Source organism: Microtus oregoni, unplaced genomic scaffold (assembly GCF_018167655.1).
Source record: "Microtus oregoni isolate MIOR12 unplaced genomic scaffold, Mior012 000014F_ref0000157, whole genome shotgun sequence".
Lineage (NCBI taxonomy): Eukaryota > Metazoa > Chordata > Mammalia > Rodentia > Cricetidae > Microtus > Microtus oregoni.
In genome coordinates this window covers 49,545,142-49,563,879 of record NW_024543073.1, presented here as the reverse complement: position 1 = coordinate 49,563,879, position 18,738 = coordinate 49,545,142, and the positions used below count along the sequence as shown (strand labels likewise).

At 45.4% G+C, this 18,738-nt stretch overlaps 1 protein-coding gene across 3 annotated transcripts in view; it reads right to left on the bottom strand.

The window, feature by feature from the left end:
- Rnf150 (ring finger protein 150) overlaps positions 1-18,738 on the bottom strand; it is a 237,412-nt gene that overhangs the window by 17,469 nt on the left and 201,205 nt on the right. For 2 of the 3 annotated variants that reach the window (XM_041663362.1, XM_041663363.1), the window contains exon 7: positions 12,428-18,657. In XM_041663362.1, coding sequence (XP_041519296.1) covers positions 18,539-18,657 — 119 coding nt within the window. In that variant the 3' untranslated portion in view covers positions 12,428-18,538. Of the gene's footprint in view, positions 1-12,427; positions 18,658-18,738 lie in introns of those variants that run through there. The other variant, XR_005975539.1, reaches the window with a different exon arrangement.

Below are 18,738 nucleotides of genomic sequence, written 5' to 3'. Positions count from 1 at the left end.
ACCCTCACCCCATCTTTTTGATAGAGGCTTTCACTGTATAGCCTTGGTTGTCCTGGAACTCAATATGCACATCAGGCTGGCCTTAAGCTCATATAGCTCTGCCTACCTGTAGTGAGTCTTTCTCTGTCCCACCAGCCAGCTCACAAATAATGACATGGAGACTTATTACTAATTATGAAAGCTTGTCTAGTAGCTATTCTTGTTTCTAATTAGTTCTTATAGCAAATTACCTATATTTTTTAATCTACATTCTTTTACATGGCTCTGTTATCTTTACTTTGCATGTCCCATACTGCTTCCTTTGTATCTCCTGGTGTCTCTACCCTTCTTCTTCCCAGCATCCTCTGTGCCTGGAAATCCTGCCTTTCTATTGGCTGGTCAGCTTTTTATTAAACCAATCAGAAGTGACATATTCATAGTGTACAAAAAATTATTCCACTACACCTGCCCCTGCCTCTGCTGGGATCAAAAGGAGGGTGGCATCACGCCCAGAAAACTTTCTTTTTTTTTTTATGTGATTACAGATGATTTTGCTCAAAAATTCAGTGCTTTCTGCCACAGTACAAAAACACAATTAGCTTCTCTGTGCTGGTCTCCCATTTTGTGACCTTACTGAACTCATTTTTAGATCTCTGGAGTGTGTGTGTGTGTGGTGGGGAGAGCAAGGTCTTGCATGCCCAGGCTATTCCAGAACTTGCATCAATTCTCCTGTTTCAGCTCCCAAGAGTTAGATACACTTAGGGGAGTCTGTAGGTGTGATGCTGTTTATTCCTTTAAATGTTTGATAGAATTCTCTGGATCTTAGTCTAAATTATAAGGTGCAACTGTTTAAAGTTTCTCTTTCTTTTTAGATAATAGTTTTTAAGCCAAAGAATTTGAGCATGGCGCAGTTAGTTTACATAATAGTCAGATGTGTGTGGAGTCTTAGAAGCTCTGCCCCTGAGGTCTACAGTCTGTGGATGCTGCTGATAACAGCTGATTCCAGGTGCTCACCTTTGACTTTAAGCTTCGATTTGAAAATTTATTAGGTTCATGCCCTGAGGCCTAGTAGGAAATTAACTTTTCCCTGAAAGGATTTATATTTGATTCTGCAAGATGCATGAAGATATTGCCAGTTTGAGAAAACTTTAACTCAAATTCAAGGCTTGAGAGTCCCTGAGAAATGAAAGCAACAGGGAGTTTAACCTGGGCTACATACGATTTTGGGCCTTGCCTGTTCCATGGGGTGGGGCTCGGCTCTCTAAAATTTAGATTACGGTGGGAAACTCTTTTACTTGATTAGTCTTTTACTTGGTTTGGGGACTTTGCTTTCTCTTTTCTCTTCTTAGAAGGTTGCCAACATAAAAAACAAAATTTAGGGTGGATCACTACTCTCAAAGCAGAAAGAGTGCCACCTTCATTTCTGTTCCTGGGACCCTGGCCACTTGTGCTGGGGGTGGGGATTGTAATAACTACCAATTTTGAACTTAATTGTATCTCTGATCACTGGGAGACTTATGGGCATGCCTGTGAGGGATGTTCCAAACCAGGTTAACAGAGATGGGACGATGCGTGGACAAACTGTGAGGAGCACCCATCCGCAGCTGGGATACTGGAGCACAGAGTGCAGTGAATGGCCGTGCTCCCTGCAAACTGACTGCTGGAGCAGTGTGACCGACTGCCTCAGGACAAGACTGCCTTGTCTTCCTTCATGACTGCGTGGGAGTCAGAGTAAACTCTGTGGTATGTTGCCACAACAGCGAGAAAAGCAGCTAATATTAGTTATATGCCAGAACACAGTCCGAGAATGGAGTTGCGTGGGGGGCAGGGATATTCCGAGTGCTGGTGAGAAAACTATAAGACAGGACCAGTGTCTTGTGACCTCAGCTTCTTCAAGACACAGATTGGTCTTGGATCGTGCTTTCTTGCCCCTCCCAGGTGTAGCAGACAGGCGTGAGTTCAGCTCACATTATTCATTATAACTGGCTATTTATTTGTTCATATGTCTCTATGGAAACATGTTTCTGCTCTGCAGCTTGTCCTCCCGATTGTACCCTTCACTCAGGCGACCTTCTTAACACCCAGAGTACAAATTGTCTGATGCTTTGAATTAAGTTGGTTATTGCGTGAGACTTTAGTCTGCCTCATTTTTAGGCCCCACTCTTCCAGGTTTGTGTCACCAAACCAAAAATTACAGTTGATAATTTCTTCCATATTATTATTCCTTTGGTTCTTTCAAGATGTATTTTAGCACTATTTCTTTAAAGAACTGTACAATTAAATATATATATATATATATATATATATATATATATATATATATATATATCCATCCCAGTTGGAAACTGAGTTTGGTCTGAATAACTTGATTCAATGTTGCAGAAAGCACCCTGGACTCCAGTAGAAAAGCAAACCTCACAGACTCCACTCTGTCTCGCTGGAGAGCCCATCAGAAGAGAAAGCAGAAGCCTCTGGCTTCACTTCTACTGGGGTGTGTGGGATGGGTTTTGTTTTGGCAGCAGTAAATTCTAACACTGGAAGGTTTGTAGACATGGCACAGGACAGATGAGTAATCCACGGCACTTTCAGTTCATCTCTCTGTGTCCTTGAGTTTCAGAATTCTCTGTGGAACCTGGAGGGGAATGGGTAGCTATCAGAGGGAAGTGGATAAACAAAGAATTAAGATTTAATTTGTGGTATCAATATAGAGTCATGAGGCAATCCCCCTCCTCCTTTTTCCTGCCCCTCTCTCTTTTCCTCCCTTCCTTCCTCGACTCCATAAATACAAATGTGTGCACCGCAGAGAAGCCTAGGAACAGTGATGGGCCAGGACACGATACTGCCTCTGCCTATTTGCTTCTCTGCGTACCGCTTCGTAGAGACAAGGCTAAGTTCATGTTTTGAACAAGAAATGTGCGATGCAGTTTTGAAGATTGGATTATAGTGAGAGCAAGGATGCTCTTAAACGCTGGTGGTGTCCTGTCAGGAGGGCTTAGGAGCCCACTGGGAGACCCCATTGACAACAGACAGGCAAATGAGAGCTTTCTGTAGTTGGTCTGAGTCATTTCTTGTCCCAGCAAGCAGGCTGAGTGGGGACTTGAGTTTTCCAGGCTCGCCTGAATCAATTACAGTTAAGAGGTTTCCAGCTTTATCTTATTAAGTGTAAGGAAGAACCAACATGCCCCTTAGCACAGGTGTCTTGGGATACTTCTGATGACCTCTCTCAAAGATGACAAGATTTTCAAAAACAATTATATGTTCTCTTACTTATTATTCTTTTCTATTGCTTTTTTTCTTAATGTGCAGCTAGCATTTAAATGCTTTGCTTACTACCCCCACCACCTCCACCACCAATGTCTCAGACAACCCAACACAACGGCAGACAGGACTAGCTCTAACTCCTAGGTGGGACTCTTACTTGAATGAAAAGCATCGAGCAGACAGGAGGAGCAGAATAGGGCATCTGGCAGGTATGTGGTTAATTCTTTCAATTCTTTCTTTGTTGACTGATCTTTAATTTGGTGTAGCAGTGTTCCACTGCAAGTATGTATGCGTACCAACTGTGCGCACTGCACTTCTGAATGCCACAAGAGGGAACTGGAGTTACTGATAGCTGCGAGGTGCCACGTGGGTCCTGGAAACAGAACCCCAGTCCTCTGCTAGAGCAGCCAGTGCTCTTAACCGCTGGGCATCTCCTCAGCCTCCCCTCCATTCGGTTATTTGTTCTGCGAGCACACATTAGGAAGAATCTCTCAGGCAGATCCTATATTATGGACAGAGACACATGGAGAAAACAGCAGCCTAGGGAGGAGGCCGGGTGATCAGCCTCACCGCAGTATGAGTGTTTGGCACGCCGAATGCCATTTAGGGCTGTGTTTGGTACACAGAATCAGTCTATTGTCAGAGCGGGGAAGGCAAAGTGTAAAGGAAGCACGTAAGACCAGCCAGTGTTTTTCCTCCAAGGGGAAGCCATCGAGCTGAAATCGAAAAGATCAGCAGACATTAACTCAAAGAAGATGATCCAAGAGAGGCCCTGTAGGTAGAGGAGATCCTGGACTGGACCACGCAGAAGACAGAGCTCCAAGAGACTGAAGACAGTCAGTAGCCAGAATGCGAGCAGAGAGTGAGAAAAGGACATGGCAGGGGTCAGATGTTTCGAGACCCGAGAAACTAGTTACTGGTTCCGTTTTGAACTTGCACCCATTGGAAGCAGAAATTGTTACATAGTTTTTCCTGGATCAGTGTTTGTGCGCATGTGCGCGTGTATGCGTATGCGCATGCGCAAAACCGGGACTTCGGTGCTGCATTTAGATGCAGGGGTCAAACTTTGGCCTACTTTGTGAAATGCTGCGTGGAAAAGACATTTGTGGTTGATCAACAAGTGCAGAGGGGTCCGTCCAGGAACACACTCTCAGTGTTACTGCTGGGAAACACATCTGGTGGCTCAATGAAGCTGCTGTTATTTCGTCCCTTGTAATCTGGTTTTCATTTAGGGGATTATGGTTTCAGCACTATGTAGGCCTAAGGATACCCACAAAGGCTGTATAGTCAAGCTACCCCCTAGCCCCATAAGCATCTTTGGACATGCAGGTTTCTGCTCTTTATCTCCTTTTCGGTATTCTGCACAGACTCCTGGGGCAACTTCTGGACACTTAGGCTTTGTCCTACCAACTTTTCGAACTTGAATCCATACACCAATGTTCTCCAATGCCAGGGCAATATTTCCATTTAGTGGTCACCGGCGCCCCCTACTGGGAGAATCAGCTCAACCACCTAAGCACCAGAAGGCGGGGCAGGTGTTTCATAATTTGCTAGGAGACTTGGCTATTAAGTTTTGAATAACTCTGATATAATTATATAGGGTCAGCCTCTCATTTGGTGTATTTCCCAATTACCCTGAATTAAAGACTGCAGCACACTTCTTTCTCTTGGGCTGGTTCCACCCCCTGGGATAAAATCAGACTTGCTGAAGAGTGTTCTGACATCAGACATGGAGGTGCAGAGTTTGGAGTTTGCCCAGCTGATTTTTGGGCTTGCTTTGGTCCAGTATTTCCTCACAGCACTCCCTTCCCTGTGTTTTGGAATGGTTATGTGTATCCTATGTCATTATATGTTAGAAGTAATGTGATCTGCTTTTTGGTTTTGATTTTTACAGGTGATTACAGTTAAAAGATTTTTTAAAAGTCTTACAGTTTTAAACACTGTTAAGACTGTTATAGACCCCAAAAACTCTACCAAAGAACTCCTACAGCTGATAAACACCTTTAGTAATGTGGCAGAATACAAGATCAACTCCAAAAAATCAGTGGCCTTCCTACACACTAAGGATAAAGAAACAGAGAGGGAAATCAGAGAAGCGTCACCTTTCACGATAGCCACAAATAAATATCTTGGGGTAACTCTGACCAAGGAAGTGAAAGATCTATATGACAAAAACTTTAAGTCTTTGAAGAAAGAAATTGAAGAGGACACCAGAAAATGGAAGATCTCCCCTGCTCTTGGATTGGGAGGATCAACATAGTAAAAATGGCAATTCTACCAAAAGCAATCTATAGATTCAATGCAATCCCCATCAGAATTCTTCACAGATCTGGAGAAGACAATAATCAACTTTATATGGAAAAACAAAAAACCCAGGATAGCCAAAACAATCTTATACAATAAAGGATCGTCTGGAGGCATTACCATCCCTGACTTCAAACTCTACTACAGAGCTACAGTATTGAAAACAGCTTGGTATTGGCATAAAAACAGAGAAGTCGACCAATGAAATCAAATAGAAGACCCTGACATTAACCCACAAACCTATGAACACCTGATTTTCGATAAAGGAGCTAAAAGTATACAATGGAAAAAAGAGAGCATCTTCAACAAATTGTGTTGGCAAAACTGGATGTCAACCTGTAGAAGAAAGAAAATAGATCCATATCTATCACCATGCACAAAACTCAAGTCCAAATGGATTAAAGACCTCAATATCAGTCCAAACACACTGAACCTGATAGAAGAGAAAGTGGGAAGTACTCTACAACACATGGGCACAGAAGACCACTTCCTACGTATAACCCCAGCAGCACAGACATTAAGGGCCTCATTGAATAAATGGGACCTCCTGAAACTGAGAAGCTTCTGTAAAGCAAAGGACACTGTCACTAAGACACAAAGGCAACCCACTGACTGGAAGAAGATCTTCACCAACCCCGCAACTGACAAAGGTCTGATTTCCAAAATATATAAAGAACTCAAGAAACTAGACCGTAAAAGGCTAATCAACCCAATTATAAAATGGGGCACTGAGCTGAACAGAGAATTCTCAACAGAACTTCAAATGGCCAAAAGACACTTAAGGTCATGCTCAACTTCCTTAGCAATCAGGGAAATGCAAATCAAGACAACTTTAAGATACCATCTTACACCTGTCAGAATGGCTAAAATCAAAAACACCAATGATAGCCTTTGCTGGAGAGGTTGTGGAGAAAGGGGTACACTCATCCATTGCTGGTGGGAATGCAAACTTGTGTAACCACTTTGGAAAGCAGTGTGGCGGTTTCTCAGGAAATTCGGGATCAACCTACCCCTGGACCCAGCAATACCACTCTTGGGAATATACCCAAGAGAGGCCCTATCATACAACAAAAGTATATGCTCAGCTATGTTCATAGCAGCATTGTTTGTAATAGCCAGAACCTGGAAACAACCTAGATGCCCTTCAATGGAAGAATGGATGAAGAAAGTGTGGAATATATACATATTAGAGTACTACTCAGCAGTAAAAAACAAGGACTTCTTGAATTTTGCATGCAAATGGATGGAAATAGAAAACACTATCCAGAGTAAGGTAAGCCAGACCCAAAAAGAGGAACATGGGATGTACTCACTCATATTTGGTTTCTAGCCATAAACAAAGGACATTGAGCCTATAATTAGTGATCCTAGAGAAGCTAAATAAAGAGAACCCAAAGAAAAACATATAGGCATCCTCCTGAATATTACCCTTCATCAGGCGATGAATGGAGACAGAGACAGAGACCCACATTGGAGCACCGGACAGAAATCTCAAGGTGCAAATCAGGAGCAGAAGGAGAGAGAGCACGAGCAAGGAACTCAGGACCGCGAGGGGTGCACCCACACACTGAGACAATGGGGATGTTCTATCGGGAACTCACCAAGGCCAGCTGGCCTGGATATGAAAAAACCTGGGATAAAACCGGAGTCGCTGAACATAGCAAACAATGAGGACTACTGAGAACTCAAGAACAATAGCAATGGGTTTCTGATCCTACTGCACATACTGGCTTTGTGGGAGCCTAGGCAGTTTGGAGGCTCACCTTACTAGACCTGGATGGAGGTGGGTGGTCCTTGGACTTCCCACAGGGCAGGGAACCTTGATTACTCTTTGGGCTGATGAGAGAGGGGGACTTGATTGGGAGAGGGGGAGGGAAATGGGAGGCGGTGGCAGGGAAGAGACAGAAATCTTTAATAAATAAATAAATTAATAAAAAATAGTAATAAAATACAATTAATGTTAATAAAACAAAACAAAAAAAGACTGTTATAGACTATAGAGACTTTTGAAGTTAGACTAGATGCATTTTGCTTTATGTTACTGTTACAAGCTTATGGGGGCCAGGGAGTGGAGTGTGGTGGTTTGAATGTAATTGGTCCCCGTACTCCCAAAGGGAGTAGCACTATTAGGAGGTGTGGTTTTGTTGGAGTGGGCATGGCCTTGTTGGAGGAAGTGTGTCACTGTGAGAGCAAGCTTTGAGGCTTCCTATGCTCAGGATACTGCCCACTCTGTCAGTTGACTTCCTGTTGCCTGTTAGATGTAGGATTCTCAGCTACTCCTCCAACACCACATCTGCCTGCACACTGCCATGTTGCCATGATGATAATGGACTGAACTTTTGAAATTATAAGCAAGACCCCTTAATTAAGAGTTGCCAGGGTCATGGTATTTTTTCACAGCAGTAGAAACCTAAGACATTAAGGCCTTATCCATACTTGAAATGCACTTCCTTATCAGCCAAACCAAGCACCACCTTTAAGAGCCTAAGCAGGCATGCTGGAGTTGTGGAGAGCAGTCGCAACGGATACATCTACAAAGCAACTCCTGCACCTAAGACTCGGGAAACACCATGGAAGAGGGGCTGGCAAGACCACAAGAGCTAGAGGATCAGGGAGTTTGCTGTGAGATTCTGTCTCCGAGTCAAGTCGAATGCTACACCTATAAAATGTCACTGTCTTGACTGCCCAAATATGAACTGAACAAGGACAGCAAGAGACACCACAGTGGACAGTGAACAAGGACAACAAGAGACATCACAGTGGACAGTGAACAAGGACAACAACAAGAGACACCATAGTGGACAGGAAAAGACCATGAGGTCTTAACCCTGCACAAAGAACCACAAGCCTCTAAGGAATCTTGAGACTAAAGAAAAAGTATTTCCCAGGGAAGAACACACCATCCCTAAAAATGTACACACAAGTGGCATATAGACTAAGCAGGTGACATTTAGAAATATATACATACATGCATAAGCACACATGCATGTAACAGAAATTAATAAGCAAAGACTGAATTTGGAACAGAGCAAGGAGTGGTATAACAGAGGGAGGAATGGGAAGAGGAAATGAGATAAACATTATAATCTCAAAACGAAAAGGAGGAAGAAAAAGAATAGACACATGACCACATGGTCCCTTGCTGGCTGCATGCTCAGCTAAGTTACTGCCTAAGTATCACTTACCAGAATCTGTAGAACGAGATGGCAGAGGCAGCTCCTCAGGAGCTTATGACACGGTGTCTGGAGATGCAGTGTTTGGAGTTGCCCAGCTGCCTGGAGCAGTTGGCACTCAAGTGCTGCTGGGCACTCCTAGTGTAAGTAGGGCAATACTGAGCATGCTAGCCATGCATTTGTTTTGAAGCTCTTGTTGAGTTTAGTCTCCAAAATCAGTAGGACAAGTCTTCAAGTAGGAAGCCCTTTCACTACTGTGTTCTAGTTTGCTTTCCTACTGTTGTGATAAAGCACTGACAAGAAGCAGCACGGGGAAGAAAGAATTGATTTCATATTACACCTTACAGTTCATCACGAAGGAAGCCAAGGCAGGAACTCAACCAGGGCCATAGACTGGAGTCTTTTCTCCTCCTGCTTCGAATAAAGAGAAGATAAGAAAAGAGAGAAAGGCAGGAAGGAAATGGGCCACCTCCCTTTCCCCTGCATAAGGGAGCAGCAAGGATGAGTCCTGGTTCCCTCAACCCCAGCCAAGGTTTCCTTAGGCTCCTGGGGAATTGTGCTGGTGGCAAAAGCCGCAGGCCTTTTGTCAAATGCTGACAGCTTCTCCCCAGGCCAGCGCTGTTGCATTCCCAGTCTGTAACTCAGGTCTGCTCTCACACTTATTTATAGTATGGATACCTTTTCCAAACTCCGAGTTATGCTTTAGCCTTAGAAATTTGAGACCCTTGGCTCCCACAAGATCTATAATATCAGTGACAGCTTTGTTGTGTATACAGCTCTCATAGCAACCAAATGTTGAGGCTGCCAATGAAGCTGGCTCGGGTTTCTCCCTCAACTGTTTAATAAATGATCCCAAAGAACAAAGGTAGGGGTGTTCCAGGAGGCACCGAGTGGGGGATGGGTGAGGTTAGGACTCGGATCAGAGGGAGGTTCAGCAAGGTCTTTAGCTGTGGAAGGGCCCGAGGACTGGAGGAGCTCAGCCCACACCTCCCAGCACGCATGCCTGTAGACATGTGTGTGCACTCCCTGGAGGCCTGGGCTGGCATCCCGCCCACGCTAGGCTTCTGTGAAATCCCGAGATGTAGTCAGGGTGAGCAGAGGGTTCGCTGATACTGGGTAGCACAGAGGAGAGGCCATTGTCTCTTGCTCTCCACACAGCCAAGGATTACCGTGGGTCTTGAGGAAGACCAGCCAGCAAGTGCTCACAAGTAAAAGTTAAAGCAATGTCTGTTGTTGAATCACGGAGGACAATGGGACTATTGTTTGCAATGAGTCATAGGAGTGCAGCCCCCTCAGTCACCAGGATATCTCATAGGCAGGCACCTAACATGGGTGCTAATGATCACAGAGAAAGAGAAGCTGGATTGTCCTCCCGTCTCCCCACTCCTCTCCCTTTCCCATCATTCCCTGCTCTTCTACCACACCTCATGGCCTTGCCTTTTCCCCAGCCTCATCCTTGCTCAATCTCCCCCTCACTCCCATCCTATTGCACCCTCTCTCCATCCCTCCTGCTCCCCAGTCCTCTCACTGACAGACTTTCCCAGTGCTCTGTTTCATCCCATCCCTTCCTTGCCTCCTGTCCTGCCTCTTTTACATTTCCTTTGCAAACCCTGAGCGAAACCCAAGGTTCTGCTGTTTAACATCATTTAGGGGGACTGGGGAAAGAGCTCAGTCCTCACAGCAATCGTCCTCTGCGTGCAAGAACCTGGATAGTAGGTTCACCAGAAGAAGAAAAGGTTGGATGTGGAGGCACCTAGCCCTAGGGAGGTGCAGACCCTGGGGGTCAAAGGCCAGCAAGGTGACTTTTACTTTAACTTTTAACTTTAGCTTTTTAACTTTTAACTTTTACTTTTAACTTTAGCCTTTAACTTTTGTTTTCAAGACAGGGTTTCTTTGTGTAGCAGCCCTGGCTTTGTAGACCAGGCTGACCTCAACTCAGAGATCTGCCTGCCTCTGCCTCCTGAGTGCTGAGATTAAAGGTGTGCACCACCACTGCCCTGCATTTTAAATTTTTTAGTGCATTAATTTATCCCTTCTTTAGTGTGAGTGTGTGTGTGTGTGTGTGTTTGTGTATGTGTGTCACAGTGCATTTGCACGTGAGAGAATGTTCAAATTTGATTCCTTCCTTCCATGATTCTGGCTTAAGTTTGACTCGGGTCGTCAAGCTAGACAGCAAATGCCTTTCTTCTCTGAGCCACGGCACCGGCCTAGTGCCGTTGACTCGTGAATCGACTCATTTGAAGGTACAGATCTGTGAAGAGGTCGTGTGCTTGATCCTTGACCTACCTGATAGAAACGAGTCAGTTGTTAATATGTCTTGCTCTTTGACTATAATAATGATTTAACAGTGAATATCGATGTTTTGGTACCCATAGGGCCACCCTGGGTGGGAGGTGACGGAATCAGGGCATATGGATGGCACAACCACAAGCTCTCTTTCCATTTTATTAAAAAAAAAACAAAACAAACAAAAATTTCCTGGACGCCACGATCCTCATGTTAAGTTCTTTGATATAACCTTTGACTGTACGGCAGAACACAGGTGTACCTATTTACATTATAGTCTTTAATGTAACGAAAAGTCATGTCTGAGTGAATGTTTCCAACTCTCACCCTTAACCTTGCACCCCTAGCCCGGGACCAGACGAACCGCAGATGCTTTCCCAGCACACGGAGAAGACAAGGAAACCAAACAGAATCTGCGTTTCCTAACAGAAGACCAAGTCCTTTAAAGTCAATGTTGGTTTTTTTTTTCTTCCAATTTCTTGTGTGTTTAAAGAGATATAAAGTGCATAAGGGAAGTAGGGCTGGTGTCTAGGGTGGGAAGGAAGGAAACAGACAGGCAGACACAGCAGGAATAATGTCCTGGGTAGGTATGTAAATATGCAGACAGACCGCAAACAGAAACAACACACCGCCCCCCCCCCCCCAGGCAGGAACATATGCAGGGGCTGCAGGGGACGTGAGGTTTTCCCAGGGTGGCTGTAGAACGTGCTACCACCAAACTCCAAGCCCAAAATTCCCCATGGAAAACCACCTGGAGCTGTTCTTGTAATTTGTGCATCAGAGGACAAAGAAGCTGAGAAAAGTCCACCTTATGTCCTCTGACTGTGAGGTGAGGAGAAACACAGGGATGGGGCCATCTTGCACTTGACCCAGGGACCTGCCAACGTGACTTTGTGGGCACGCTCAATAAAATCCTGACTATGGCCGTGTCCTTTTCCAATGGAAGCACATAATTCATGTTAGGGAGGACCATTAAAGCCACTGGATGGTCCCTTTGCTCATGGGGTGGTGATGCTGGAGACAGGTTTATGACGTCATGTTTGATTATTTCAGACTTGCAAATCCATGTTTTGTAGAATTTTAAAAAAAATTCATAAATAATGTGTTATACAGAGAGAAAAAAAAAAGAAAAAAGAAATGCCATCCTACTCTGTGCCCCTGCTTTAAAACTGACAGTTGCTGGTTATGGTCTGCAGGTTACAGATGTGTGTACCACATCTGGTGCTGAATATGCTCGAGATTCCCCTGCAAATCAGAAAGCTCTTCCTTCCACCTGATGAGAGTCTCAAGGAGCGCAGCACCCCCACCCCGAGAATAGATGGAATGTAACTTCACAATACAAAATGACTTCAAGTTTTCCAAGCACAATGGTCATCCCTCTATAAAAATAGCATGCCCCCACCCTCTCCCACCTCTACCGCGCTTTCCAATTATAAAATAGTACAATCGTTTCCTATGAGTAAGTTGAAAGCTTCTGTACACGTACGAATGTATTTCACGCCGTTTACATTCACACGGAGGAAGTCCTTTTATTGATCTTCCTTTGAGATGTCACACGAGGAAGTGGAACAGACCTCTGCTGATAATCCCGACACACCCCAGCCGGAAGCCTCTCCCCAGACAGAGACAGAACACAGCAACATTTTAAAACAGGTCCGCCTTGCGGTCTCCTGCGGCTCTTTAGAGTTCATGACATTCTCTTCTCATGTGAGAAGTGTTAACAAATCCTACCATTATTGAGGGAATGGTATGGATAAAAAGCAAGACACACATTGCTAAAGTGGAGACCCATGGCAAATAAACGTGAGGAAAGAATCTAGGTATTGTTCCAGCAGAGGGCGCTCTGCCCTTACAATAACATCCTACAGCCCTGACAATACTGACACAAATTTAGATTGCTAAGCTCGGGCACTGACCTTCATCTGTTCTAGCTCTACAGACGACAATTTGGTATTTTCTTCAAAGAGCAGGGTATACTAGTGAGCTAGCTCTTATACATGAAAATTCTTTGGCTGTTTAAAGTCTTCACATTTTCAAAGAAAACAAACAATATTCTGAGTTCAATATAAGTGGTAGATTTGTCTGGAAGTTTTGAAGGAGCAAAGGGGCTAAACACTAGAGATTGAAGAGGGCATGTTACCAAGGCCACAGTTTCTTTATTTTAGAGTTATGGATTTAGAAAGACCAAGAAGCAGCCTCCCTCCCCCCCAAATCAAAGCCACTAAACGTCCATCTTGACTTTTGCTCGTGAGAACATCAGGAGAAAATTCAGCTAGTTCGCGGAAGAACATGTGTCCATTTGGGTGGCGCTCAGTCTTTGGTTTATTTAGCACACATGGTCCTCACATCTTCCTGGCTTCCCCAAGGTCACCGCTGGCCTAAGGATGGCAAACCCACAGACTTTCTATCCAGGAATGTCTTTGGGTAACTCAGCTTTCTCTCTGTTCTCTGCAGATGTTCTGTCTGCCTGTGTTTAGAGCTCTTACAAGAAGCGCGCTCCCACCTAACCACCAGCAATGAGCACGAACCAAGAGGCCAGGGAGCAAACAGCTTTGCAGTGAGTGTGGGCATCAACAGGGCCATGGGTTAGAGGAGCTGGCAACTGAGGTTCATGAGAAAAGCTGCTCAGTTATGAGGATTATGACAGAGAGAGTGTCGATCAGGAAGGATGCAGACATGGAGAGGAAGTGAGTGACAGACAGGCTTGTCCTGGATCTGCGCTCACTTTCATTAGCTCTGGGGCAGCATCATGCCACCAAAAGACTTGCAGTGAGGCAAAGTGGCTGCCTATCTAGCCGACTTTAAATACTACTGTCCCTGCTATAAAAGGCTTGGTGCTAGGGGCAAAGCAGAGCGAATAGAACTGCGCATCACTGAGAGACGGAGCCCGGCTTTTCAGAACTAACCCATTTTTCTGCTATTCCAATTTTCTTTGCAGTTCAAGAGTGTTTTAACTCATGAATATTAAATTATTAAACGCCCATTCTCCCTGGGACCCACTGATGAGCTCTGAACCCAGGGCAGGGGCATTTTTTTCCAGAGAGACTTCCCACTAAGCCAGCCCTGCTTTGACCCGGGGTTCTCTCCCCTCGTTGATGTCCTTTCGGCCACCTCCCCTGTGAAATGCAACCATCAACCCTGCTCTTTGGTCCACTCTGAACAGGACAGAGATGCAGCTCAAGAAAGCAGGTAGCCGACCTCTGAAGAGCAGCACCCCTGTTCCTCTTCGACAGAGTTAATTGGTCCATGGATGCTAGAGGAGCTTGGGCGGATGTCAGATACAGGAGCCACAGAGTCTACTTCTGGGGCACGTGGACTAGAAGGTTATAGATTCTGGTTATGTAAGATAGCAGATTCCCTAGCCAGGTGGTGGTGGCACACGCCTTTAATCACAAGACTCGGGAGGCAGAGGCAGGTGGATCTCTGTGAGTTTGAGCCCAGCCTGGTCTACAGAGCTAGTTCCAGGACAGGCTCCAAAGCTACAGAGAAACCCTGTCTCAAACAAAGATAGCAGATCCCAGCATTCTGGAATTGTAGGCTTCTTAGTATTTACTCAAGGAACTTCCGGCAAAAAGTCTGGAAAGGGAGCAGCAGCAGGTGGCTGTTACTGGAATATTCCTTGTAGGGAGGAAATGTGATGAAAGAGAGTAGAATAGCGGGGAGAAAAGGAAATGAGAGGTATGATAGAGAAAGTGTGTGTGTGCGCACATGAGTGTACAAAGAAGCAGGCCATCAAAACACAGAAGAGCACAGAAGAAGCCCAGAAAAGAGAAGGCAAGACTGCTACAGGTCATCGCCTCACTGGCCTCAGTACCACAGAAGGCTGGGCCCTCTCCTTATACCGGGTGTGACACTCATGCCCTAAGCTTTTGGAAAGTTTTTATTTGGTAATTTTCATGTTCGGCCAAGCCTATACATTCAGTGGACAACTTAATGCCATTAAATTCTTACTCTGAAATTTATTTCAGCACCAACTAAGCCGACAACGAATCCCAGGCAGACTCTGGCATCCTTTCTGACTCTGAAAGTGTGGCAGCCCCGGGGCTGTCGGGACTGTAACGGTCACAGCCATTTTTAATAGGACCACATCACAAATACCCACAGATGAGAAAAGTTCGAAAGCAAAAGTCACAAAAGCTCTTCTGGACAGAGACCCATTTCCACGGCAGGGATGTTACGTGGAGTATTGAATATCGAGGGGCCTCTGGTACAGATGCCATCTACTTTCTCTATTCTGCGTCTCTTCCTTGGCTGGGAGGCCAGAATTGACACTGAAGGCTTGGCCAAGCCCTAGGGGCTGGTCAGTGTTCAAATGCTGCCTTTCTGAGGCATCGACTCTTCCAGGGTGAAGAAAGCCATTCTGAAAACAACTCGGAAGGAATTCAAGGCTCGTTGCCTCCCACAGCCTCTGTGTGATGGTAGATGCTGAATGGAGAGATGCTCACTGTTCTCCAAGCTGGATAGTCACAGCTCCCAGACCCCTCTTGACAAGGTCACATGAGTGTGTATGTGGGGCCCGTATGCAGTTCTCTGCGCTTCTCCTCAGGAGTCTGAGTTCCAGTTCTCAAGAGCCTCACAGCCGCAAGGAGGAAGATTCTCTTTGGCTAAGTGTCACACGGGACTCTCAAGGGTTGTCATAGAAGCGAGGGTGTAATTGGACTCTCAAGGGTTGTCATAGAAACCAGAGTGTACTTTCGTTGAAGCACCAAATCAATATGGCCGATTGTCTTTTTTTTTTTTTTTTTAACAACTTGTTAGAGAAGTAACAGTTGGTGATAGCGGACACTAGTGTTTAGAGAGTTCACGGAAAGTGAGTAGAGGCTGTCTGAACCAATATTAGTTAGAAAACAAGTACACCCCTGGCCTCTGCTTAGGTGGCTTGGTGGAGTCTGGTTCTCTCTGAAACTGAGGTAATCTTCTCCCCCCTTTTCTTCTGTCAGAGCCAGGAACACTTGGGAGGACTCTGGAGCATCTCCCGGCCACTAGGCACACGTGGTTACTGAAAGCTTCAGCTGTGGCAAGTAAAAATTGAAATGTGTTGTGTGTGTAAAAGACACACGGATTTAGAAGATATAATAAAAAAAGAGAGGAAAATAGTTTCCTAATACTTTCCATATCAATTGTACGTCAAAACAATAATATTGGGTAAAAGAAAAATATTAATAAGTTATTCTCACCTGTTTCTTTTTGCTTCTTAAAATGTGGGTAATGGGAAAGTTTTTAAAAAAATGTTTGTGACTTGGGCTGTATTTCTATGGGGCAGAGTTGGGGCAGACATGTGCTGCAGAAAGCTGCATGCCTGCAAATGTCTTTTCAGTTTGCATTTCGGGGCTACACTGCCATGTGGGTGTCACTGGGCCCCCAGGTCAGAGTGTTTTTTCTGTGGAAGAAGGCGGGGAAGGCTGTGGTAAAGAGGACAGACCTTTTGGGTCCTTCGTCATCCACTCAGCATCCTTAGGATATCACATCAAGGGCTTGCTTAATGTCATCAGCAGTTTACCTGACCACTGGCGGGAAGATGCCCATCAAACACAGGAAAATGCCCACCAGACCCTTTTTCCCTGGGCTTTCAGTATAATTTGTATTTCCATTGCTGCTGAATTACCCTAATTTCTTTAGACTTCCTATCAGCATTTGCTGTGTGCCGCAGCTGTTCTCACAGTAGATCCCACTGGAGAAGCGCAAGAGAGTGGTCCAAGAAAGAGGGAACCCTGGGAGTCGTCTGCTAAGCTCCTCCTTGCACAGACCCTGGTTCAGCGCTCACCTGCGTCCTTGCTTTGGATCTTTGCCGCTGCTGGAGGCTGGAATTGACTATGGGAGCTGCAGGACCATCGGCAGAAGAGGCTTTTCTGAAGGTCCTTCCCCCTGGCTGTGCACACATCAGCAAACAGGAGCGCATGGAAGGCAGCCAGCACAAGAGCAGTGGAGAGCTCGGCCCTGAGCTCAAAATTCCAGTGGGCAGCAAGGACTTACAGCTCGGCCAAGCCCTGTTTGCCCGAGTATTAGTGTAATGAGGTGGAAAAGCCCAAATCAAATATACAAATACAGCTCAGTGGGAAGAGCTTGCTCTCCTGGTTAATCCCAGCCTCTGGGTGACCTTGCCAACCGCTGAGATGATGACGAGATTTTCCTGGTTGCCCAGTGACACGGGGCTACCTCTGCCTCTGTAGAGGCTACACGTATCCACAAAACTGCCCACTGGAAAAACAGCACATTTTTGTCATCGTTTCAAACAAGCAAACAAACAAAAAGAATAAAACCATAAACCACTTTATAGTACAGGTGGATTTAGATAGTCATTGATTATGTTTTTCTTTCTTTTTATCTTATTTGTTGCTCACAATCAGGAGAAACTCGATCTAGCAATTCCCCATGATGTACTTTTTGGTTCAGACCTTATCAAATCACACCTCATCCTCCTCTTGGGATGAGGGTGCTCTCAGGAAGACCTGCAAGCTGCTAAGGATTTATTTAGCGCCTTCCATGTAGGCTGGTGAGGATTAACAGAACAGAACCAGAAGTAAGCTTACACCTGGTTACCAGTGACCTTAAAAAAAAAAAAAAACCGATTGCATCTTTTCTTCAGCCTGGACACACAGAACTCACAAAGTTGATAAACTGCCAAGGTCTTGCAGGTAACCAGGGCAACAGCCATCTTCCTTGCCCTGCGAAGATGGGGGTATCAGGTTTTTAAACTAGGCTTAGAGTTTCACACACACTCTCTGAGCATTTATATTCTGGCCCTGCAGGGAACTTCTGAGTTTTAGACTAAGACCCTGAAGTCAGATGAGCCAGCCTCGTCCCTGATAGTTCTTGCTGCCACGGTGACCCTGGACAGAGCATGGCAGGCGGAGCCCAACATGATGCAGGTGAAAACAACGAGTAATGGATTCAGCAGGTCCAGAACTTAGCGCTGGCTGCCTCTGGCCTCAGGGCTCATCAAGACCCACTTAGAGGAGGGAGCTAGACACTTGATAGACTCTGGCCTTCCACCATTTCCGGGTGCTGAGGCAATTCTCAAGGCCATACACACTTCATACTGAGAGCCCATGACTATAAATCTCAGAGATGCGGTACAAACTGATCACTGGAGCAGCATCCAGGACCTCTGGACACAGACTGGAGTGCATCACAGGGAAAAGAAAGGAATAGATGTAAACTACACATAGTCTTTCAAAAGAAATTGTCAGGGGAATGAAGCCATCTTCTCCAAATAAGAACAGGAAGATGGGAGAAGCTAAAAGAAGCGGTAAGGATCTCCTTCCAGTCAGCGGCAGGACCTTCGGCTGCGTGTCTGTACGGATGTGGAGGAATCCAGCTTCCAACTTCCACACCAAGGCCACAGAGTGTTGCAGATATGGGAACCGGCATCCTGATTCTGCAGACTTTGGATATTGCTTTCGTTACCACCCATGAACAGAGTGCCCTGGGGTTACCATGGTGAACTGAAGGTTGGGTATCCAGTTCAAGTCTCTGGGCATGCTTCCTTCCTGGGCCCCTGGGTCCTGTGTCTTCTCTTGTCTGTTTCTACGATTTCAAGATTTCACCTCTTCGTAGTCTTGGTCAGTGGAAAGTTCTACGTCAGACAGTCCCACTTCCAGGGCCATGATCAATGAGATGTCGGAGTCGCTACTCACTGCTGGCTCTTGATCACCTGGAGGAACAAGGCAAAGTTTAGCGTCAGCATCAAGCTAAATCTTTGGTTGCTTCCTTTTCAGTATGATTGCTCCCAGTA